At 48.3% G+C, this 19,727-nt stretch overlaps 1 protein-coding gene across 4 annotated transcripts in view; it reads right to left on the reverse strand.

Moving 5' to 3' along the window:
• Positions 1-19,727, reverse strand: part of DPF3 (double PHD fingers 3) — a 244,290-nt gene that overhangs the window by 135,639 nt on the left and 88,924 nt on the right. For all 4 annotated transcript variants that reach the window (XM_029237680.1, XM_029237679.1, XM_029237681.1 and 1 more), the window contains exon 2: positions 718-878. In XM_029237680.1, coding sequence (XP_029093513.1) covers positions 718-878 — 161 coding nt within the window. The remainder of the gene's footprint in view (positions 1-717; positions 879-19,727) is intronic.

The following is a 19,727-nucleotide window of genomic DNA, read 5'->3' on the forward strand; positions in this document are numbered from 1 at the left end:
ACAGCCAAAAATAAAAAACTTTAAAAATTAAAAACAAATTTTTGTAATATACCCTTATAGAGCCAGAAAACTGAATTCTTATAATTGCCTCCCTGATCTCCACCTATTGGTCTTTCTTCTGTTCTCTGGAGCCTAGAAGACTAGTATCACAGTAATAGTAATAATAATAATATCAACAATAACAGCCAATATTTTTGGAGCACATACTTACTATGTGCTAAATTCAGGTTATGAGCTTTTTATGAAGATTTTCATGTAATCCTGACAAAGTCCTGAAGTAGGTACAATTATTATCCCATTTTACAGATGAGGAACCTGAGGGCAATAGGTTTGATGACAAAGCTCAGCTTCAAACCAAAATCTGACTGCGGATTTCCAGCTTATAACCACTAAGCTACACCAACACACAGGGTAAAAGGTGAAGAGGGCTGTCATGGCCTCAGTCTTCCCTTTTTTGGGTTAAGCATCCTGACTTCTTTCACTCTGCCCCTCCCTGCCAATGTGGCTTCAATGTCCCACACCATCATTGGAGCACCCTTGGAGCACCTTGGAGTTATAGAAGCAGTTGAGTTTCTTGAAAGCATCCTAGGCTCCCTGTACAGCTTGCGCCACCCCCATGCACACCCGAACTGCGGGGATTGCCAGACAATCTCTAGTCGGCCTGCATCCAGGCTGGGATCCTGAACATGTGCAAGTCCCAGGGGTGGCATGGCTCACCTGGGCCTCGGTGCCTCTTCTCCATCCAGATGTAGCAGTTGTTCTGGGCCACCCCGGTCTGCGAGTCCAGGAATGGGAGACGCACGCTGCGCTCTGCGCACAGGCGCGAGTTATAACTCCGGCAGTGCTCAATGGCCTCCTTGTAGAACTGGTCCCCGAGCCTGCCGGGAGACAGAGAGAGGAGGAATGAGGCCAGGGAAAACCAGAACACACGCAGAAGGAAACTGAAGTGACCCACCCACCTCCCAGGGAAGATTTTGCGGTTATGAAGACCAAGGCAATGTGTACCAAGAGCTTTGCCAAGCAGCAGAATCCAACTCAGTGTCAGGTCTCCAGTAGGTTCTATTTCCTGTACTAAATCCACCAGGAAACTTAGAAACCCCTTTAACAAAGAAATGAGGACCCCAAGAATAAACCACCGGTAAAAGTGACACTTCCCTGTTCTAGGAAGCATGAGGTCCCACTCCAGAATGGAGGTAGCTCTAGAGCAACCTTCTGCATGGGATCTACTAGGACACCAGGCTTCTAGAGCCCCCTGCCCCTTAAAATCCCCCATTAGCCACACTTTTTTCTCAGTGGTAACCAACAAAGGCACTCTAGATTGAACCCAAACCACCAGCACAGATACAAAGATTTCCATTACAATAGAAGAGAAACACTCCATAGAAAAGGCTAGAAGGTCAGAGGAAACATCCTGTAAAAGTAGAGCTATTATGGAGGAAGGAGGTGAAGAAGGGCATGCACCAATCTTTTAAAACCACACACTTAAAGAAAAATAACTTTCTGATGGAAAACAAACAAAAGAAACATTTGAAATAATAATAGTTGATTTTTGACCTCAAAATAATTCAATTCCCAGAGTTTAATACACAAATAGAAAGACCTTTCTGGTTTGCTGGAGTGGTGATCTGATTAAGCACAGTAAATTTTAGGTGTCTGAATCTTTGGTAACCTTGGACATGTGGTGATGCTACTAATTTTAAGATAATGTCCTTTTCAAAAACCAAAAATACAACATTCTATAATTGATCAATCTTAAAACACAAACATAATCAATGAGATCAAATACCTAACAAATAAAAGATAGGCATATGGCAGAGGTTAATAATGACCCAAGGGGCCTTCCCTGGTGGCGCAGTGGTTAAGAATCCACCTGCCAATGCAGGGGACACGGGTTTGAGCCCTGGTCCGGGAAGATCCCACATGCCGCAGAGCAACTAAGCCCGTGTGCCACAACTACTAAGCCTGCGTTCTAGAGCCCGCGAGCCACAACTACTGAGCCCACATGCCGCAACTACTGAAGCCCGCGCTCGGCAACAAGAGAAGCCACTGCAGTGAGAAGCCCATGCACCGCAACGAAGAGTAGACCCCGCTCGCTGCAACTAGAGAAAGCCCGCGCGGCAACAAAGACTCAATGCAGCCAAAAATAAATAAAATAAATTAAAAAAAAATAATGGCCCAAGGAATTACAGATGTAATCACATGATGTCTACCAGGTAAAGCAGAGATTCTTAGTGAGGAGAGTGAGGAAAAGGCAGGAAGAGGAGGAGCCTCAGGGATTACAGAGCCAAAAGGGAGACTCAAGTAGCTCATTTTGAAGGGACATTATGAATGTCCCTCTTTTTTGGTCTATGTAGATCCAAGGATGCCAAAATGGGGGTGGGGGGGTGGGGGGGAGGGGTCTAAGTTTAAAATAATATATTTCTTAACCAAAATATTTAGAGCAGTAAAGAAAGAAAAATTTAAATGGATTCTTCTGTACTCTTTTTCACTTTTTTATTGAAGTGTAGTTGATGTACAGTATTTTGTAAGCTACAGGTGTACAATATATAGTGAGTCGCAACTTTTAAAGGTTATATTCCATTTATAGTTATCGTAAAATATTGGCTATATTCCCTGTATTGTACAGTATACCCTTGTAGCTTATTTTATATGTAATAGTTTGTACCTCTTAATACCCTACCCCTATCTTGCCCCTCCCCCTTCCCTCTCCCCACTGTTAACCACTAGTTTGTTCTCTTTATCTGTGAGTCTGCTTCTTTTTTGTTATATTCACTAGTTTGTTGTATTTTTTAGATTACACATATAAGTGTTATCATACAGTATTTGTCTTCTTACCATTTTTTAAAAGTCAATGGGTCAGACTGTACCAAAAACTTTAAAGCAAATTCCTTATTCTGGGAGGATACAATCATTGAAGCTTCTGAGGCATCTTTTGGAAACTACTTGTGGATGTGCCTCCTAAAAAAAAGCCCTTTGCTCCTTTTTTACCTCTGGGCATCTTCCCTCTCGCAAGGACGGCATAACAGCTCAGAAAGTGTCTAGCAGTTGCAAAACCTAACTGTAATCAAATTATAATAGTCACACAGCTGGAAATGAATTGGGGAGGGGGAATGAAAGCCCATCAAAATGTTATAAAATGGAACTGCACATAAGCTGATGTAATCAAAGTTAGTAACAAGGATCATGAGATTGATCAAAAATAAAGAACCATTTCCTGCGAAGCGTTCACATCTGTGTCCCACCAGTTTAAATACCTCCTTCTGCTAAGGCGATGCAGCTCAGTGTAACAGAACTGTCGAGGGCAGCTCAGCCCAGGCAAGGTGACACACAGCCTGTCCAGGGTGTCCTGGGGGCTCCAGCTTCCCTCCACATAACAGAGACCAGTCACATCACATGGACGAGAACTGACAAGAACACACGACAGAGAAGCGTCTATGTGAGAAGCCGTTGTCTGGTTTCCCAGGATATTTTGACAGACTGCCAAGAAAGATGTTAACTATTCCAACTCCAAAACTTCTGCTTAAAGAGAAACCATGGAAGGAAAGGAGGGAGGGACGGAGGGAGGGGAAGGAAGGAAGGAAGGGAGGGAGGGAGGGACGGAGGGAAGGAGGGAGGGAGGGGAAGGAAGGAAGAAAATTGTACACTAAAACTCATCAGCTGGATAGCTAGTGGGAAGCAGCCGCATAGCACAGGGAGATCAGCTCGGTGCTTTGTGACCACCTAGAGGGGTGGGATAGGGAGGGTGGGAGGGAGGTGCAAGAGGGAAGAGATATGGGGACATATGTGTATGTATAACTGATTCACTTTGTTATAATTATAGCAGAAACTAACACACCATTGTAAAGCAATTATACTCCAATAAAGATGTTAAAAAAATAAATAAAATAAAGGTGCCTTCAAAAGAATAAAAAATAAAGAAAAAAAAAACTCATCAACTGGAGAGAAGAGGGTTTCCATTTTCAAAACAAACTTCTGGAAGCCAGTACAAAAGAAATCTACAATAGGATCTCAAATCAGACTTTTCTCGATATGCCTGGAACTCGCTTCCAACAGCTTCAATCCCAAAAAGAGAAACAAGAAAGTGAACTTGCTGAAAATGAGAAGTGCGTTTGGCCAAGTCCATGCCCCATACTGAATGGAACGAAAAAGTCAAACAAAGTGGCTCACTGGGTGAAAATTAATTTCATCTTAAATACTTTCCACTTTCATAACATGCAATGTTATTAGTAACAGGCATGCTGCGGGGAAATGTGTATTTTTAAATGTAATCTTTGTGTGAATGATACCTCCCTTATGTAAACAGGGGAGATTTTCTGAGGACTGGAACAACCGTATTAAAGACTGAAGCTACAAAAGTGTGACAGCCATCACCCTCTGCCATCGTCCCCAGGGAAGTCACTTTTAAACAGGCCAGGCATTGGCAGCGATTTGGAAACAAAAGTTTAAAGCCTTTTTTAAGATATGTGAGGAGAAAAGAGACTTCATCCTCTGATAAATTCAAGCTGCACTTCTCCAAAAGTTAATTAGCCAAAAGCTTCACAGGGCTTTCTCTGTTCTCTAGAAGAAAATCAATGGCCAGGTCTCCCTAACCCATGGAAAGCAATTTAAACAGGAGAGGGGACAAATGTCCTTTTCAATGTGGTATTTCTTTTTTTTTTTAATTGAAGTATACTTGATTTACAATGTTGTGTTAATTTCAAGCGTATAGCAAAGTGATTCAGTTATACATATATATATATATACTTTTTCAGATTCTTTTCCATTATAGGTTATTATAAGATATTGAGTATAGTTCCCTGTGCTATACAGTAGGTCCTTATTGTTTACCTATTTTATATATAGTAGTATGTATATGTTAATCCCAAACCCCTAATTTATCATTCCTCTCCCCATGTGGTATTTCTTTTTAAAAAATCCCATATTGAGGCTTCCCTGGTGGCGCAGTGGTTGAGAGTCCGCCTGCCGATGCAGGGGACACGGGTTTGTGCCCCAGTCTGGGAAGATCCCACATGCCGTGGAGCGGCTAGGCCCGTGAGCCATGGCCGCTGAGCCTGCACGTCCGGAGCCGGTGCTCCGCAACGGGAGAGGCCACAACAGTGAGAGGCCCGAGGCCTGCGTACCGCAAACAAACAAAAAAAATCCCACATTGATAGGATCCCAGGGGTGACATTTGCATTAAAGTGGCAAGGGAAAGGGACTTCCCTAGCGGTCCAGCGGTTAAGACTCCTCGCTCCCAGTGCAGGGGGCCCGAATCAGGGAACTAGCTCCCGCATGCATGCCACAACTAAGAGTCCACATGCCGCAGCTAAGACCCAGCACAGCCAAAATAAAAAATAAATAAATATTAAAAAAAAAAAAAAAAAAGAAAGTTGCAAGGGGCAGAGGAAGGGGCAGAGGAAGCTGGGAAAGGCTGGCAGCAAATGAATCATTTCGTGCAGTGGTGACCAGTGTGCCCCATCACCTGTCTGCATCAAACCAAGGGGGCTAGATTTTCCACAGGGTGATAGATGTCTTGGGCTCAAAGAAGCTGGCACGAGGCAGAGTAGAATGATGGTCTCATCAACAACTGACTTCAGGCTACTCAAGGCTGAAATCAGAAGCAGGAAAGGCAGGGGGAACAAAGTGCTGGGCTCTCTGCCAGAGCAGGAGCCCCTCACGGCCTGCTGCTTGGAGCAGTGCTGGCTGCCCCGCTCCGGAGCTTTTGTGAGGGGTTTTGTGGGATCCTTAGCGATCCCTTCTGGAGTGAGAGAGCCATCCTAGCTCTGAGAGCTTTCCGGTGGCCCTCCTTGAGCATATCTGTGGAGAAATGGATTCTAGGCACCAAAGAGGATTCAGAGTGGAAAAAAATAAGACTCCTCCAAAAGGACTGCCAACTAGGCTCCACATGTGATTTTCAGAGCCTGTCATACCCTCTCCAAGACGCCCTGCTCCCCTTCCTCACATTTCCACCTCCGTCTCTCGAGACCTTGCCTGTTCTCTTAGATTCCATGTCCACTGTGCCGAACAGACTCCCAACTCCGACCCCCAACCCAGACACCTAGGGCCCCTCCCTCTTCATTGTCCCTGTGGTCCCATGTTCTGACCCAAGGACAAGTGTCCTGCCCTGCCTCAAACATGTGTCCAAGAGTGAATTCTTCATGCCCTGCCAAAGACTGCTCCCTCCCCAGTCTCCACAGGGGTGGGAGCGGGGACCTGAGGGAACCCTGCTCTGTCTCTCCCCAGCACCGTGTCCTTGACCCTCCCCTATCCTTCAGCCCAGCTGGCACCGAATTCTTTCATGTCTCAGGGAGCTCTCCCATTCTCTCCTTTCCCACCCCGTGGCCACAGGTCCCTTCCAGCTGTAAAAACAGGACCTTGGCCCATCACAGCTATTTGTGCTCATAAACAGAGATAAGCAGAGATAAAAAGGAGCTCAGGCCTGTGGCAGATTGCTGGCCCTGCCTTCCCCCATCGGCCCCTCTTCTCTGTGGGCACCTGGCTTTCCTGCTGTCTCACTCAGCTGCCCAACTTCCACAACGGCCCACACACACACATTAAAACTCATCTACACCAATTTGCTAACTTCCTCCTGTTTGCATTTAAACACGTTTAACTCTAACTGTGGCACGGAAAGCCATCTCCCATTTGTGTCGTGTTTTGTAATAATTAGCAAGCAGGGGGCAATATTTGCCAAGGTGGGGGAACCTTTTCATTTTCCTCACCGTTACACTGTTCCTCAAGCTGCCCTTGAAAGAAAACCAAGTTTAGTGTTTGCTATGGACTGAATTGCATCCCCCCCACACCCATGAAATTCACGGGTTGAAGCCCTGACCCCACAATGGATGGTATTTGGAGACGGGACCTTTGGGAGGTAATTAGGTCATGAGAGTAGAGCACCCAAGATGGGATTATCGCTTTCTCTCTCCCTCTCCCTCCCTCTCTGTCTCTGTCTCTCTCTTTCTCTCTCTCTCTCTCTGCCATGTGAGGACATAGCAAGAAGGCAATTACCTGTGACCCAAGAAGAGGGCCCTTACCAGACCTCACCTAGACCATGCTGCCACACTGATCTCAGACACCCCAGCCACCAGAATTGTGAGAAATAAATGTCCGTTGTTTAAGCCACCCAGTCTATGGTTATTTTGTTATAGCAGCCCCAGCTAAGACAGGGTTTCTTATATAAAATAGAAAGGGATATAGAGGATTTTAAGAGAGAGATTCAATCCCCTTCCTCCTCATTCTGTCCTCTTCCAACAAAAACAACAATAATAATACTATTAACAATGGCAATTTTAACTCAACTCAATGTTTAATATTTGTCTTCCCTACTAGACTACAAAGTCCATGAGGGCAGGGACCACATCTGCAGGGCCACTGCACACAGCCATTCAGATTTTACACTAAACCACACCAGGCGCACCTTTCACATAAACTCCAGTGTGAATCGTACTGGAGCAGTGTAACCCAGCAGCCCTGCATACCTGGCTTTTTTAGTGGTTCACCTCCAGCATCTAGCAGAGAGCCCAGCACACAGTAAGTGTCCAACAATTCTTTGTTGAATTGCTTTCAACAACTCATATACCACTCACTTATGGTAGGAGTTTCAATCAGAGCAGTAAAGCATATGGTGCATGCATGGTCTTCTGAGTTTTTTGCACATATAGGTTGGTGATTTAGATTACATGACTGTCTACTTGCAACTTTAAAAAAAATATTAAAAGAATGTTTGCAGGCACTTCCACTTAGTCCTCAGCGCCCGGCCCCTGTTACTGCAGCAGTCTCCTGACTGCAATCGCTACAGCTCTTCTCCTAGCTCTCCCCAGGTGCAGAAACTACATCTGGCTTGTTTGCTGCTCTATCCCCAAGCCCAGCAGAGCTTGCTGTGTTGGGTTGATGATGAAGGACTGAGTGAATGAATGAATGAATCCTTATCTGACCTTCCTGCGTATATGAAGCAGACAGGTCTTCCCTGGACCCCAGCAAAATACTTTACTCAGACCCACCCCCCACCCCGAGTCTGGAATTCTTCTTGCCTCCTGTCCTTGGCCTGGTTGACCTTACCCTGTTCAAGGGCTGACTGAAGTCCCACCTCTTCCAGGAAGCTTCCCCAGTTATTCCTGCCAATGGTTCTTGCTCTCTGCCTCTCTGAGCTCCCTAATTGTCTCACTCATGTTTGGCCAGTGTCTACCACCGTCCTCCTCTCTCCCCACCCAACTGGATTATAAACATCGTGAAGACAGGGACTAAGAGTTATATACTTCTGTGCTACCCCACCAAGCACAGTGCTGAGAATGGAGAAGCATGTGATAAATACAGATTGCTTGTTTGAAATGTCATGCCATCCTTAGCAAACTCATGGAAGCTTCACAGTTGAGGGATGCTGAGGACCTTCTTTCTCCAGATGATAATGAAGTGAGCCTGAAGTTACGTGGCTTCTCCAGAGCACAGGGTTAGGCATCTGAAAACAGATATCCTATAAGTTCAAATTCTACTGAATTCTCTTCATCATCTTAAAAAGGGTCACTTCAGCTCTTGAGATTGTATTTCTCCATCTACAGTACTCACGCCAAGATGCAGAACTAACATTCCTCTTCTGTGAACTCTATAAGAAGCTCACTGAATATTGTGTTGTGCTGTCATCAGATCACCCCAGGAAGACTTGCTCCTCTTCTGCTGATGTAGGAAACACCCCTTCTGTGCTTATCAAGAATGCCGTCACCCCACCTTCCAGAAGAGGGATCTAGGGCAGAGGTTCTCAAACTTTGGTTTGTATCAGCATCAATGCGGGCAGGAGGGTGGGGTGGCACTGTGCAATTCTGATGCTGGAGGTGTGCCTGTGATCCAGACATCTGGATTTTTGACAGATTCCCCCAGTGATTCTGAGAAATATGAGACTCACTAATTGAAGGACAGTTCCCCCAAACTCCAAAGCAAGGGCAAGAACAAGAGAACCCTGTGATGCTCTTCAGCCATGTTGTAAGAGCAGAGCAGGAAAGCCTGGTTAACTGACTTTAACTCAGCTTGTTTCGTTCCTGTGGGAAATGTTTTTCAGGCAGCAGACATGGATTAACCTGGCAGCACTCACCTGCAGCAGACGAGTCCCACAGAAGTCCGCATCTCTCACAAAACATCCACAAGGCCTGGTCAAGACAACCGTACGGAGATCCTGACTTCCTTAGGGCGGTCACTCTGGAGGCGACTCTGACCTTCCTAACATCACAGGAAAGGCACCTGGGGAACGGGGGTATCGCCTTGCAAAAGCCAAGTCAAACGAAGAATTTGAACCCTAAAACTCCCATCGTGACTTGAAATGCCGCTCAGTCTGACGTTCAGGCCCGCTAGACCCAATAAATCCCTTTTCCGGCATCTGCTCTGGTGAAGATTTTTCAGGGACTTATTATGCAAAGCTGCCTAAGCAAGACGGAATTTATATTGAGAACCTGGCCATGATTTCTGAGCTGCCACTGGGCGTTCTGATGACATACGCAACTTGGGGTTGAAGTCAAGGGGCAGCCAAGGACAGGAGACTAGAGGTAGGAGAAAAGCAGTGTGATTCCTTCCAGTAAATAATGGGAGAATGGGGGAAGGGGAGTGAGAAAAGGGGGATGCTCTGGGAGGGGAGGAAGACTGTAGCTTTTCTTGTATCCAAGATTTGCCTTTCAAATGGCATCCAGACTTGACAAAATAAATCTCTCCTCCAGAGGCTAAAGAATGTGTAGAATGCAACCAACTTGCAAAAGTGGTGGTGGGGGGGGGTTGCTTTATCTAGGATGAAGCATACCTAGAAAGAAAATACACACCCACCACAGAAACTTCATTGATTAAGTATTTTTAGTTTCCCTGGTTCATAGACTAAGTCCTTTCTGAAATCCCAGCTATGTGCTGGACACCAGTATGCTGTCCCCCGAGAGTGATGGCCAGGAGAAGCAGCCCATGGATTAGAGACAATTCTCGGACAAACACATCCTTAGACCCCATCTTTGCTTCTGGAAAATGAGAGCCTCAGTGCTGCCCTCCCCAGTAAAGGGAATATTGGTCTGGCATTTAAAACACAGCCACAAAGAACACATCCTCTGTAGTCAATTCTCGATGCAGCAGTCCAAGGGATCTTTTTAAAATGGAAATCAGATCACGACATTCTCCTCCTTAAATCCCTCCAATGGCTTTCACTGCACTTAGAATATAATTTGAACTCCTTCCCGTGGCTACAGGCCCCCAGACTATCTGGCTGTGCCCACTTTTCCTACTTCATCTTGTCTCCTACCCCCCTTCCCTACTGGACTCCATCCTCACTGCACTTCTTTCTGTCTCTCTAATAAACTAAAATCATCTCATCTCAGGATTTTACACATGCTATTCCCTGTTCCTGGTATACATTTCTCCCAGATCTTCTCATAGCTGGCTTCTATTCAAAGAAGTCTTTTTTCCACTCACTGAATCTAGGGTAGCCCAACCTATTCCACTCCTGCTCTAGCCTTTACTATCTCATATCCTATTTTGTTTTTTCCATACTATTTACCGCTCTAAAAAAGTCTCTGGGGCTTCCCTGGTGGCTCAGTGGTTGGGAATCCTCCTGCCGATGCGGCGGATGCGGGTTCGAGCCCTGGTCCGGGAGGATCCCACATGCCGCAGAGCAATGAAGCCCGTGCTCCACAACTGCTGAGCCTGCGCTCTGGAGCCCGCGAGCCACAACTACTGAAGCCCGCGTGCCTGGAGCCTGTGCTCCACACAAGAGAGGCCACCATGATGAGAGGCCCATGTGCCGCGGCAAGGGGTGGCCCCAGCTCGCCGCAACTAGAGAGGGCATGCACGCAGCAGGGAAGACCCAATGCAGCCAAAATAAATAAATTTTTAAAAAAATAAAAATATAAAAAAGTCTCTGCTTTCTCTTGGCCTGCTGATCACCTCTGCGTAACAAAATTGTGAACTCTGGGCGAGAAGGACCTTTATCTCCCTGATAACTGCATCCCCTACACCTAACACAGGATTTGGCACATAGGAAATGCTAGTCAGATAACGCTGAACAAATAAATGAAAGATCCAGGCCAACCTGCAGCAGAGAGTTTGGAGGGTATGGAAGCCCAGCCTTCCAGAGGGCAAGAAGGTCAGTGCTCAGGAGAGGACTGTGCCCCCAGCACAGGCAATGAAAATCACACCGCCACCTTCTCACTTCCGATCCTCTCACACACCCGTGACAGTGGGTGAGGGACCAAGTCTACTGTCCATACCCAAATCCTGCTCATGACCCCACAACGCCACCTATACAACCCAAAGCCTGGAGAGAAGTGGGACCAAGTGGATAAATGCTGCCATTCATGGTATCAGCCACTCCTTTCTATGCCCAAAAAGGACTTTCCAGGACTGATACTGGCACCATAAACTAGTGATGGCCAGAAGTGGTCCCCAGAGTAACTTACTCCAATTCCCTGAAAGGGCCTCTCTCTGAATTAACCTCCTCTGTGTGTACGTTCTCAGAGAGCTGATCCACATGTCCTCTTCCAGAGCCCCAAGCCCACCGGTAGTGGCAGAGGCAGGAGCAGCGTGCGGGTGGGGAAGCACTGCTTGATGGGAAATCAATGGGAACTTGAAGGTCATCTGGAGGGCGCTGTCTCCCCATCATGCACCTGCTGGGATGGGATTTGTGGTCCTGACCTCGCTTGGAGACCTCTGCCCTCCTGTCAGAGTTGGTTAAAATCAGCCTGCTGAAGCAAACACCCTGCAGACCAAATGATCTCTGGGCCGTCCTTCGAAGGGACATCAAGCCAAACAAAGAAGCACTGAGTCTCATTTAACCTGCCACAAGGTTGAGAGTCACCCCAATTTCTCTTGACAGCCCCCTGGGAAAACTGTCCCAGGCCTGCTGCTTTTAGAGGCACATACTTGTAAACCTTTTAATAAAGACAGAACAAAGCCAGGCTAACCGAGAGGCTGGTCATGTCTCCAAATTTAAATTCTCTGGTGGAAAAGGTAGAACTGTCTTGAAAACTCAAGACCAAAACTGAAAGGTGAGTGCACTCTAGAAATACCTAAATCTGCCCTCATAACCTCTACATCCCAGGATAATGACAAAGGATACAAAACCTCCACACTGCTTAAAGGAGGTGTATTTTTCTTCCCATCCCAACAACTATTAGGAAACATGAGTGGATTTAGAACCTGATTCTCCTTTCCTCATGGACCTATTTTCCCAAGTCCCCTTCCTTCCTTCCATCTTTCCTTCCTACCTTCCTCCCTCCCTCCCTCCCTCCCTTCCTTCCTACCTCCCTTCCTTCCTTCCTTCCTTCCTTCCTTCCTTCCTTCCTTCCTTCCTCCCCTCCCATGCCTTTCCTCATCTTCTTCCCCCAGTCTTTCCACCTCATCAAGAGTCAGTTAACATACAGAACAGGAGAAAAGCATTCAGCCCACATCTCCAACCCAAAAGGTGAAGATGAGTCTGGTATAAAAATGAGGACGAGACACCCTCAACATATTTATAGAGGGATGACAAGATGATAATGATCATAAAAATAACAGTGGCAAGGTTTCCATTTGTTGGGCACTTACTATGTGTGCCAGGCACTGTTCTCAGCACTTTACATGTATAATCTCATTTCATCCTCACAACAACCCCATCCTTCTATTTCCCCCTATTTCACAGATTAGGAAACTGAGACTCAGAGTTTTAAGCGATGTGCCTAGGGTTTTAAGTGGCATTGTGAAGACAGAAGCCCAGGCAATTTCAGTCTTGCTCTCGGCTGCTACACTATCAACCTCCCACAGGGACACCACCGCCCTTTCACGGTGAGTTGAGCCTCCAGAACTGGAATGACTTGGACAATACGTCTTTTTTTGGAGGCACCTGGTTTCTCTAAGAGCATCACCAATTTGCTGGGTAATCTTAGCTACTTCTCTTTTGGGGCCTCAGTTTCCCAAACTGCCAAACAGTCCAGGGGTAAACTTTCCAATCACGGAGTCATCCTCAGCAACTCAAGAAGTAGCTTGGTTATGGGGCTGCCTGAGAAGATACCATCAGAGAAATACAAAATGTCATGGTGTAGTTTAGAAACCACAGCCATCTGGAAGGTGGACAAGTGGTGATGGGCTCTGAGAGGCCCTGTGGGTCTGAACATCTACTGAAGGGAGGAAAAGGAAGATGCCAGGTTATCATAAACTAGGGTCAGAGTTAAGAACCCCAGAGCGTTAGAGACCGTCTGGTGTGATGCCTTTGTTGTACTGCAAGGAAAACCAACAACCAGAAAGATGAGGTGACTTCCTCCAGTCACACAGGGGCAGGGCTGAGAGTCAGTCCTCAGCCTCCAGGCTGCCAGTTCAGGGACTTCTCCACTGTTTACAGTAGGGGTCCGCAAACTACAGTCCCTGGGCCAAATCTAGCCCACCGTGAATTTCTATAAATAAAGTGTAATTGGAAGACAGTCACACCCATTCATTTATGTACTGACTGTGGCCACTTCCATGCTATTGTGGTAGAACTGAGTGGTTCCAATGGAGATCGCACGGCCTGCAAAGCCTTAAATATTTACCTTCTGAATCTTTACAGAAAAAGTTTGCCAACTCCTGGGTTACAGTATAAGCCTTGAATAATGAAAAGACTCCACCTTTGGAATGAAAGAAAATAGAATGGGAGGCCAAAGAGTCTTAAGTAGATAGTTTACAATTATCCCAGCTGGGTACAACTTAATAAAAACCCATAAATACAGTTAACAATAAGGAAAACAAGCACTAGCTCACCCTACCTATTTAATAATTATCATTAACCACAGCAAGTAAAACTCATCACTGAAATTTTTTTTCTAGCCTCCCTTGAAAGCCCTTTTGCACTTAGGAAATACTCTCGGCCAATGGGCAAAATGATACTTCATACAATTGCACAGACCTCATTTCCTCCTGATGAGTTAAAGACTGTTGCTGAGGCAGTGGGGGAATTGAGAGCAGTGCCCCTCCCTGGGGTGCCCTCTGTCAAAGAGGAGGTGTGAAAACCCACTTGTCCCCCTCACTCTGAATAAAACCGTCAGGAACAACCAGGCACAGCAGAGACTCTCATTTATGCTTCCTCTGCCCCTGGTGCTTCCCTGCCTCTCTCATCCATCTCTCTCTTCCCCAGAAAGTGATCAGAATCAGCATAAGGCTGAGAGAAGCATCCCAGCCCTTGGCTGTTTTGATGAGGATGGTCCATCCCATGGAACAGAGGGATGGTGCTTGGCCCCTGACGGGCTGAGGTGGGAATCAAGGCTGGACCTCCGTTCTAGGTCAGAGTTGGAACTTAATCACTGGGGGTAGGCAAGTCTCTCAGCCTCTCTGGGCCCTGGGCTCCCACCTCTCAAATGGAAAGAATCATCCTCACATATTCCAAATGATGGAATATGGACAGAGCCCAATTAAGGGACAAGGCAGGTCAGCCAGGCAGCACCCTGGGTCCAATCTCTAAGTCATAGTAAAACCCCACCAGGAATGTGGAAAGTTGCAGAGGCTTATATGTACCAGCACTATCTCAGGCAGAGAACTTCAAGAAGTAGGAGCCGGTCTTCGCAGAACAGTCTCGGTTCACATCGAGGTCCTGGCATAGCTGCTGATAACTCCTGCTTCCCTCTCAGGAGTGCCTCTGCTTGGCTGATAGATGATCAGGTCACCTACTGATAAGCTGTTTGGTGTCGGAGAACAGCGAGATCCCCCACCCGGAACATGGTCAGTGATGGCAGTAAATGGGCTTCTAAGGAAGACATGTCCAGTTCGGTCAAGAATTGGGGTGCAGGTCACGGGCCAGAACTGAATTGTTTGGGACGAGAAAGGAGAGGTTGCCTCCAGTGACCCGGCTTCTCTGGTGGCCCCTCAGCCAGCCCTTTGCCTCTTCTTATATTTGTTAAATAAATATTTAGAGAATATCAGCCCTGGAGAGAAGAGGGGGCTTCAGAAAGTACTGTAAGAGCAGCGATGTACCAACAGGTACTTACCACCTGCCTGCACTGCTAAGTACCTGATCTACAATCCCCAGGACCAGGTCCAGTCCAGGCCCTTCACTGAGCCCAACCCTGACTCGTTCTGGGGACCTGGACCCAAGTGAAGCTCAGAGCCTCCTTTTCTTCTTAGAAACTACTTCCCACGGGGGCTGCACCTCATCTACCAATCCTGCTCAACCACAGGGATGCACGTGGCCATGCTGTGTTCTGGGAACTCCGTCATTAAGTGAGCTGAGAGGCAAGCGAAAAGAAAGAAAGGAACAGAAGAGCCAACTTGAGCCAGAGGCTGACGTCTGTGGGGGAAGAGGGACGGGCAGGGCAGCCGATTAGAGAAAAGGTAACAGAGGAGGAAGAGGAAGGGGAGGAGGAGGCCGGGGACAGGAGTCAATATAGCAGAGAGGGAGCAGCCTGGAGCACCTGCCTGCCCCACAGTCATCAATATCTCTTCTGAGGACGGGTTATCTGGGGAATTTATGCTCTCTAATAATTACCTTGCAGAGGCTTCCACTTATCTTACCAGAAGAATCTGCCAGTTACCAGACAACACAGGGTTCTGGTTAATTCCACCCACCCTGCCCTCCACCTCTACCCAGCCCTCCCAGCTCCCCAGCTCCAGTCCTCTGACCTCTAACCTTTCCTCGCCTCTCTGGCCTGAGGGAAGTTGAGGGTAAGAAGAGTCTCAATAACTTCCAGCAGATTTAAAGGCTCACTGGAGCTGACCGAGGAGGTTGGGGGGCTGTCCCGTGTTGATAGACATGAGAGATAAGTTGAGGCCGGGCCAGGGGATGCAGCAAAGGGCTACACAGGCAAAGCAGAAGCAATGCTTTGGGGCAGACTGATTTAACTATTCTTGTCTTCAGCTGACTGATGCCAGCAGATCTGGTTAGCGTTAATTTTTTTTTTGTCTTCACATCCCTCGTCAAAGCCTTCTGTCCCCACCCGCAGCGCTCCGATGATGGCTCCCTCCAGTAATGGTCTGGCCGTTTATGCAGTAACCATCATACGCTGCCTTGGGGGGCCGGGGTCTCTATAAACACATGTCCCAGCCCCAACTGGGAGCTCCTGAGAGCAGGCCTTGGTTCAAGTCCCCTTGTGCCAGCATCTGCTCCTGAGTCTCAGCAGTACCACTGACCGGGCCACGCACTCTTCTAAGCGCTTTAGAAATAGCGATACGGACTTCCCTGGTGACGCAGTGGTTAAAAATCCACCCAATGCAGGGGACACAGGTTCGAGCCCTGGTCCGGGAAGAGCCCACATGCCGCGGAGCAACTAAGCCCGTGCGCCACAACTCCTGAAGCCCGCGCACCTAGAGCCCATGGTCTGCAACAAGAGAAGCCACGGCAATGAGAAGCCCGCACACCGCAAAGAGGAGTAGCCCCCGCTCGCCGCAACTAGAGAAAGCCTGCGCACTGCAACAAAGACCCAATACAGCCAAAAATTAAAATTAAGTAATTAATTAATTTAAAAATAATAATAAGTGAAAAACACAGATGAAATCAAATTTAATAAAAAATATTAAAAAAAAAAAAAGAGGGCTTCCCTGGTGGCGCAGTGGTTGGGAGTCCGCCTGCCGATGCAGGGGACATGGGTTCGTGCCCCGGTCTGGGAAGATCTCACATGCCGCGGAGCGGCTGGGCCCGTGAGCCATGGCCGCTGAGCCTGCGCCTCCGGAGCCTGTGCTCCGCAACGGGAGAGGCCACAACAGTGAGAGGCCCGCGTACCGCAAAAAAAAAGAAAAAAAGAAATACAGATGCATTTCATCTGCACAATGGCCCCGTGAGAGAGATGCTCCGCCTATCCCCCATCACAGGTGAGGACACTGGGGCTCAGACAGCTTAAGTCATAAGCCCAAGATAACCTAGGGAGTGGCCGAGTCAGGATGTGAACAGGCCATCTGTCTCAGAATCTCCACTCTTCAGCATTCCACTCACGCTGCCTTGACAGTAAAAGTTAGCTGATCCATCGGAACATTTTATATTGTACCTACCCACTTATTTACGGTACTCTTTTCTAAAATAATAATTTTCATTAAAGTGATAATAAGCACAGCCATCAGCTAACAGTCATTGCACGTGTGTAGTTGCACATGTGTAGGTGCCAGTCCTCCCGTCCACCCTGTAGGGAGACACCATTATTGGCCCCATGCTCGGCTCCAGCCGCCTGTCTGCCCCAGAGACACCAACCTCCTCCTGGCTCAGGGCCTTTGCACCTGCAGCTCCCTCTACAGGCGCCCTCTCTTCATCGTCACAGGGCGGGCTGCTTCTGCTGCTTCTGCTCCGCTCAGCCCACCCCCTCAGAAAGGCCCTCGAATTCCTGACCCACAGCACCCATTCTTAACCCATCTCTCTGGTTTAGGGCCTTTTCAGCACCTTGCCAACTATCAAAACTTATTTTATTTATATTTACTTACTACCTGTCTTCCCCCCCACTAGATATGTCAGCTCCCTGGGAGAAAGACTGGTCTGGTTTGCTCACCCCAGTATTCCCAGTGCCTAAGAGTGGGTACCTGGCATAGAGGAGGCACTCAATAAATATCCTGTAGGCACTGTATAAATGATATACCACTGGGCCTTATGGAACACATGGCGGCTGCTCAGTTGGACACTTTCACGTAAACCCTCTGATCTGTTCAATTTTCATTTATTGAGCCTTTACAGTGTACCAGGAATCTTGCTGAGTACTTAGTATTTCATTGTACCCCACTATGAGAGAGAGAATGTCTTTACCATTCCCATCTTACAGATGAGGAGACTGAGGCTTAGCAAGGTCACACATTCACCCCAGACCACACAGAAGCAGGGTGAGTTCAGTCCCCATTCTGTCTGCCTCCTGAGTGTCTTGCACTGGCCCTTCTAGGTTCTCTCTGCCATACTTCTTCGGGCTGAGTGCCCCCAGGAGTCCTGTATGATCAGCCGCTTGCTCCCTCCCCTCTGCTTCTGGTGGCCTAGGCCAGCGGCAGATCAGAGAGAAGAAAAAGAGTGAGATGGGGTACTTAATTCCCCCAGTCGCCTCCTCACTGGGTCACTGTGGGGTGGCTGCAACATCTACTGAAGGTCCCAGCTCCTGTCGGGCAGCCCTCTCCACACAGCTACCCCTTGCCATGCCAGTGACCTTCCCCTCTCCCCTTGACCTCGTCCTAGGGTGCTGCCATCCCCTTGTATGTTTCCCTGTCCACATTTTCATAAATAGCCATCTTATTAAACACTCCTCATTTCCTCCGCGGCTTTCTGCTGGAACCCTGAAACACAGAAACGCCTCCTCCTCCAGTCCCCCCACCATGGTCACTGCCCCCTCTACTGCCCCTGCTCACTGCGGCTGCCTCTGCCAGGCCCTTCCTCATGACCTGGGGGCTGTCTCCCTCCAAGACCTATAAATAAACGTTGACTTGCTGGCTGGAAGGTTTTCCTGTCAGCCTCTGCTCTTTGCCAACCACTGAGGCAATACTGGGGGGAAAGGGGCGCTCCAGGGCAGCCCTGCAAGGGCCACAACAAGCTGTTGCCTGGGACAAGAACGAAAGCAGAAGCTATCGGGTCCAGGGTAGGGGTCTCCTTTGCTAGGCTCAGGCTTCTCCTGGGCAGGCTGCTGGGGACCCTGCAGATATGCACCAGTGACTCAAACAAAGCCAACCTCCCAACTTCAGTGATCACAGTACCACTTGTCGGGCCACCACAGTGCGGCAGGTACAGAACTCAACTGCCATGTGCAGACGTTTGCCCTAAAATCAACAGATGAGGAAACTGCAGCTCAAAGAGGACAGAGCGTTTAACCAAAGCTACTAAGTGGTAGAGCTGGGATTAGAATACAGGCCAGTCCAAGGCCACAGACTTTAACTTCCCACCAGTCCACGCATTCTCACAGCCCAGCGCTTCACTCTGCAGGAGCGCCACAGACGCGAACCCAGTCCAGGCAGGCAGCTCAGAGTCACTGGCCGCCCATGGCCAGACGGGAGTCGGGTGGAGTGGGGTATGGACTAGGGAAGGGTGTGGAGGGCCCCGTGCTGCCTGGAATCACTTTGTCCAAGGGGCACGGCATCGCTTGGCCACAGCGAGCACTGACCAGCCGGGGGTCGGGAACCTGCAGAGCCAGCAGGAAGCTGTGTGCTCATCCTGGGGCACACACCAGCATTTCAACAAAACCCGCCGCAGGCTCGGACCTTCCACGCCCCTGCCCTGGACAGTCATGAGGCAACTGTGAAGGGGAAGGTAGAGGGACCAGGTGGAAACAAAAAGGGAGGAAGTCTCCCTGCTGTGGGACCTAATATTCCCCATTCCCCCAATTCAGGGACTAAAGACCTTGTTTCTTTTTTGGAAGGCAATGGCAAAAAAAACACATTTTTGGTCTTGGGAGTGATTTTTTGGAGGACACGCACTCATGAGGATGCACACACACACACACACACAGACACACACACACACCCCAGCTCTGTCACCACACAGCCCAAAATAGTCCACGCTTTGGTTCTGGCTCCTGGGCTCCTGGAGAACCCAGCTCGGCACATCCTCCTGACCTCGGTCCACATGACTGCTGGCCTGCTCGTTCCCCAGAGTAACAAAGCACTCCCAGGGCCCGGCAGCAGTGACACCTGCTCCTGCAGACCATTCCACCCCCACAAGCTCGGGTGTCGCCGTGGCCCTGTCTGATGTGTCCTGACAGGACAAGGTCCAATTAGCAGAAGCCATTTCCAGCGACCCAGCGTGAGACGGGGCCCAAACCTCCAGAGCCGTCCTGAATCTCCTCTCCCCCAGTCCCTCCAAATCTGAAACCATTGACGTGACATCTCTAGGTGAATGGCTCCCA

This window comes from Monodon monoceros, unplaced genomic scaffold (genome assembly GCF_005190385.1).
Source record: "Monodon monoceros isolate NGI ecotype Baffin Bay Population unplaced genomic scaffold, NGI_Narwhal_1 Super_Scaffold_21, whole genome shotgun sequence".
Classification (NCBI taxonomy): domain Eukaryota; kingdom Metazoa; phylum Chordata; class Mammalia; order Artiodactyla; family Monodontidae; genus Monodon; species Monodon monoceros.